The sequence below is a fragment of the Humulus lupulus genome, chromosome 2 (genome assembly GCF_963169125.1).
Source record: "Humulus lupulus chromosome 2, drHumLupu1.1, whole genome shotgun sequence".
Classification (NCBI taxonomy): Eukaryota; Viridiplantae; Streptophyta; class Magnoliopsida; order Rosales; family Cannabaceae; genus Humulus; species Humulus lupulus.
In genome coordinates, this window is record NC_084794.1 from 231,828,068 (window position 1) to 231,834,013 (window position 5,946).

General features: G+C 38.6%; 1 protein-coding gene across 1 annotated transcript; it reads left to right on the plus strand.

Annotated features, from left to right (window-relative positions):
* Positions 1–3,611: 3,611 nt before the first annotated feature.
* On the plus strand, positions 3,612–4,118 carry LOC133815251 (uncharacterized). The gene has a single exon (XM_062248107.1). It carries the CDS (start codon positions 3,612–3,614, stop codon positions 4,116–4,118), a length of 507 nt encoding a protein of 168 aa, XP_062104091.1.
* Positions 4,119–5,946: the final 1,828 nt, after the last annotated feature.

The following is a 5,946-nucleotide window of genomic DNA, read 5'->3' on the forward strand; positions in this document are numbered from 1 at the left end:
CGAAACATGCCCACACGGTGAGTATATTCGATCCCGAGCCTTAAGGATTGAAACATCAAGCCAAAAACCCTTAAAAACACTCAAAATCGGACTTTGGAGGAACAGAGTAGTGCTACAGCGCTGCTCCCTAGCGCCCCAGTGCAATACTCAGAACCCCCAAACCCCCCACAGAAATCCTGTGTAGCGCTATAGCGCCCTAGGATGGGCGCTGTAGAGCTACCCCTAGACCAGCACTCCCCTGAAATCTTCTTCTTCGACTCCTTCAATTCTAACCTGTTTCCAATGCTTCCAAATCCCATTTTTGGTGCCAAATGAACCAAAAAACCATCCTCACATACCCCAAGCATCACAACCATAAGAACCCTAGCCAAAACTCCCAACAAAACCAAGTATTCAACCTAGAAACCTCAACTGAAAACCATAACTAAAACAGAGCAAACCAGAGAATTCAATGGCTAGAAATTATCCCAAGCTCAGCTTATGATGCTCTTCAATGGTGGAACACACTCCCAAACTCCCAAGGCTAACTTCCCAAGCTTGAATCCTCAAGAATGGCTCACAAAGAAAACAGGAAGGAAAAGGTACGGGAGAAGCTTTGAAGATGCTCTATTTTTCTACTTCTTTCTACAGCCTTAATGGCTTATATCTATCCTAGAGGTGAAAAGACCAAATACCCCTAGGTCAATTAAAGGTTTCTAAAGGCTCCCAAGGGAAAAATTGGTATTTCCTTCCTATCTCGTTAATCATAATTAATGCTCTCCAATTCCCGCTATTCTTGATATTCTCAAACACCAATAATTCATATCCCATTACCCTTTATTTCCCGGTAACGCTCTAATCATTAAAATAATCCCGAGACTCATCCCGAGTCTCGAACTTAAACCTGTTATGACTAGACCGCTAATTAATATTACAAGATCGTCTCATGCCGAATAGCTCGAACAAACCCACATTCTAATGTGGTCTCAACAATAGATCACCGGCATGCATACAATTATACAATTACACCCTCAACGGGCCAAATTACCAAAACATCCCTGTAATGAAATGTGGACCCACATGCATGCATATAACATCATATTATAATATAATTCACATAAACATGCATATTATCATTTAATGACATAATTAAACAGTTATGGTCCTCCCGGCCTACTAATACAACCATTAAACCGCATTAGGGAATCCGGGGCATTACAGGTACCACATTATATTTTGATTTGTTCGAGCCTTTCGACATGAGACGATCATGAAATGCAAGTGTTCGGTCTGGTCATAACGGGTTTAAGTTCAAGGCTTGGGGTGAGTCTCGGGGTAATATTTAACGATTAGAGCATTACTGAGAATTAAAGGGTAATGGGATATAATTTATTGGTGTTTGAGAACATCGAGAATAGCGGGAATTGGAGAGTGTTAATTATGATTAACAAAATAGGTGTGAAAGGACGATTTTTCCCTTGGGAGCCTTTAGAAACCCTTATTAGACCTAGGGTATTTTGGTCTCTTCACCCCTAGGATAGATATAAGCCATTAAGGTTGTAGAACCTTGTCAAAAATAGAATCGCCTTCCTCTTCTCCCGATGGTTTTCTCCTCCATTTCTCCTTGAATTTTCAAGCTCTTTTTGAGGAATCAAGCCAAGGAACCAAGCTGGGATAAGCTAGGGTTATGCCCCACCATTGAAGAGGGTGTGTTGCTGAGATTGAAGTGAGTTTTTAGCCATTAGAACTCTTTCTTTTGCTCTATTTTCTTAGTTAAGTTTCAGCTGGTTTTTGAGTTGAAAAGTTGGGAATTGATTGGAGTTTTGGCTAGGGTTCTTGTGGTTGTGATGTTTGGGGCATGTGAGGATGGTATTTGGGTTCATTTGGGACTTAATTTGATGTTTGGAAGCTTTTGGTTTGGGTTAGAAATGGTAGAATCAAAGGAAGGATTTTTTGGGCAGTTGCTGGCTGAAGGTACGCTACAGCGCCCAGTATAGGGCGGTTTGGTTCTGAGAAGAGCGCTGGGGTGCTAGGAGGGTAGCACTGTAGCGCTACCCTGTTTCTTCAGAACCCCGTTTTGAGTGTTTTTAAGGGTTTTTGGCTTAGGGTTTCAATCCTTAGGGCCCGGGATCGAATGTACTCACCGTGTGGGCATGTTTCGAGGTCCCGAGAGTGGGATTTAGATCAAGACCCTATCTTGATTGATTTTCATTAATCGGAGATTGTTTTTGGTTATGACTAGGTGACCGCTAAAGGATTAAGGATCGATCATTCTCAAGGGTCGTTCTTGTTCTAATTCTCTCTTTAACCAAAGGTAAGAAAACTGCACCCTATGTATATGTAACATGCATGGTTATTCTTGATGCATGTTGAATGTTTAAATGTAATGCACGAGAAACATGTGATTAGGACATGCTATGTATACTGAATATGATATTGTTAAGAGCTTGAGCCTCTGTGTTTATGCATGATCGTAATGGTGCCAGTAATTGTTAAGTAAGCATGTTCAATGCCCTGTATTCGAATATTTGACATATGATATATGTTTGGTGGCATTGCTTACTTGTGTATGGTACTGATTAGTCAGGGATGGCACTGGTCGCGTATCACTGACCTAAGAGTCAGAAACGGCATAAGCGTCCTGGACACAGGGCCGAATGATGATTAGATCTAATCGATATCAGCATTGAATGACTCATATGGGGTATTAATGCTGGACCGGCCCTAAGGTCGATGAAACTTATAAGTGCTTGGCTAGTATAGGACTAATTACTCAGAGCGAGGGCCTAAGGCCTAGGTGACTGCTTGTCACATGGCTAGGGAACAGAGTTCCATGGTTATGACTCTATGGTCATGAGGAAGGTTATGTTGGTGACTATTCATCATGCACCTATCCTATTTAAGCTAGTGAAAGGATCACTTATCTACTCTATAGGTTTATGCTGGTGACTATTTCACCATATACCTATCTTGTTTAAGCTAGTGAAAGGATCACTTATTTATAAAGGGAACCGAACCCACCTTAGTGGCTGTACCACTGTCACTCTTCTATTTTTGGCTAAGAGCCCTGGTTGATTATTATGATCATTGGTTGATGTGTTATACTCAACAGTACGTGAACTCATTCGCCTGCTTGATTAGGGCTATATCTGCTAGGCGTGTGCCTTATGAATTGATGACATGCTATTACTGTTCATGAGCATATTAAGTTTTCTTGCTGCGCCTCGGCTCACGGGTTCTATGTGGTACAGGTAAAGGCAAAAGAAAACTGGACCATCCTTGAGTTGAAGAGCTTAGGTGATGATGTGTACATATGCGGCTGCTCGACCGCCACGGCCGAGGGTTGAAAGAGGAACTAGGGTTAAACCTTGTTTTGCCGCTTAGATCGACCTGTTGTAAATATTTTCTTGCAATAGACCTTTTATTTATATTTTTGGGATCCCAATGCATACAGTAAACGTTCTAATGAAACGTTACATCTTAACCAAAATTTTTAATCCCTAAACAACTAATCATACTTAGTTACACGATTTTGGCCAAACGACTCGATTAGCGAGTTTAGCAGTGTTTATAAGGCACACTGTAACGGTCCCTGGAGTTTGGGGCGTTGCAATCCTTCTTGGATCAGAGCGATGAAGCTCTTAATATCAGTCAAGAATAAAATGGGCTTTCTCAATGGATCTATTCCTAAGCCTTCATCCATGGATGTTTCCCTCTTTAATGCCTGGGTTCATAACAACAACATGGTAATTTCTTGGATCCTTAACTCTATTTCTAAAGACATTTCAGCGAGTATCCTATATGATGAATCTGCGGCAGAGATTTGGCAAGATTTTAGAGTTAGGTTTCATCGTCGAAATAGGCCATACATATTCAATCTAAGGAAAGAATTAATGAATCTTAAGCAAGATGTGCAAACAGTGAGCATGTACTATACAAGACTGAAAACAATTTGGGAAGAACTTTCAAGTTATAGACCAAATTGTACATGTAACAACTGTATGTGTGGTGGAGTTAAGAAATTACAGGAGCACTACCACATGGAGTACATCGTGTCATTTATCATGGGTCTCAAAGATTCATACTCCCAAATACGCGGAAACATTCTTCTCATGGATCCACTTCCAGATCTTAGCTGAGCCTTTCATTTGGTTACCCAAGAAGAGAACCAACGTGGGGATACCACATCTGATCCTACACCTTCCATGCCATTTTCTCTTCAAAATGATAAGTCATCATCTCCAAGATCTACCTCAGCTGCATCTAAACATTACCCTCCAAGAAAGAACCGTCCTTTTTGCACGCATTGTAATGTTCTTGGACATACAATTTGAGAAATGTTACAAGCTACATGGTTACCCTCCTGGATATAACAAGCCAAAAGAACCTAAAGATGTTGTTGCAAATCAAGTTCGCACTAGTGATGACATCAACAAACACACCAGTGACACTCCTCCTCTTATTCCTCAACTAACATCAACTCAGTATCAACAGTTACTCAATCTTTTGGCTGCTCAAAATTCTGGTATGACTCCTTCCGAACACACCTATTTTACAGGTAATGAAGGTACAATTTTATCCACTAATTCATCTTTACCTTTTGTTGATTCATGGATTTTGGACTTTGGAGAAAAACTACACATTTTCTCCAATGCAAAAACTTTTCAATTTATTTTTCCTATAAATCCAACTAAACTTATCTTACCAAATAATGAGATTTTATTAGTTCATCATAGTGGATCCATTGCCATTTGTACTAACCTTGTTCTTACTGATGTCCTTTATGTTCCCTGTTTTCAGTACAATATTATATCAGTAAGTTCTTTAATAGCACTTGGTTCCATTTCCCTTTGTTTCACTTCTAATTTTTTTCTCTATACAGGCTATGCTCAGCCAAAGGATGATTGGTACGGGTAAAACCAAAAATAGACTCTACATATTGGATAAGCAATCATCTGAACATACTATACTTTCCATTTTAGAAGATACTTGGCATTCAAGATTAGGAAATTTATCTCATAAAAGATTAGATATGTTAAGTTCTACTTTACATTGTAACACTTCTTCTCCACACAAACATTCACCTTGTTATATCTGTCTAAAGGCAAAACAAAAGAAATTATATTTTCCAAATAATAATCAATTTTTTGCTCATGTGTTTGATCTAGTTCATTGTGATATCTGGAGTCCCTATCACATACCATCCTACTCCAATCATAAATATTTTCTCACTTTAGTGGATGATTGTTCTCGATTTACTTGGATCTATTTGCTTAAACAAAAATATAATGCACTCATCATCATACCACAATTTTTATCTCTTATTCAGACTTAATTTAACAGTACCCTAAAGAGTTTTAGATCAGAAAATGCCCCTAAACTTGCATTCACTGACCTATTCTCTCAAAATGGTATCTTGCATCAATTTACTTGTGTAGAGACCCCTGAACAAAATGCCATTGCAGAAAGAAAACATCAACACTTATTAAATGTTTCACGTGCACTATATTTTCAAGCTAATTTGCCATTAAGTTTTGGACTAACTGTGTATTCACTGCTGCCTACTTAATCAACATAATTCCTACACCTATCTTGAAGCATAACAATCCTTTTGAAATCCTGTACAATAAAACTCCTGAGTATAGTCATTTGAGAACTTTTGGCTACTTAGTGTTTTCCTCTATTCTCACTGCTCATAGAATAAAATTCGATTCTAGAGCACGTACTTGCATTTTTATAGAATATCCTCAAGGTGTTAAAGGATATAGACTTTATGATTTAAATACTAAAGAGTTTTTTATATCTAGAAATGTTATTTCTCATAATTTTTTTTTTTCCATTTTAAAAACTCAATGCATCTAATCTTCATATTGATCCCTTTACTAATATTGTTTTACCCTCTGCTGAGATTGCTAACACTCCAATAACAGATTATGATGTTGACAACAATCATGCTACTTCTTATAA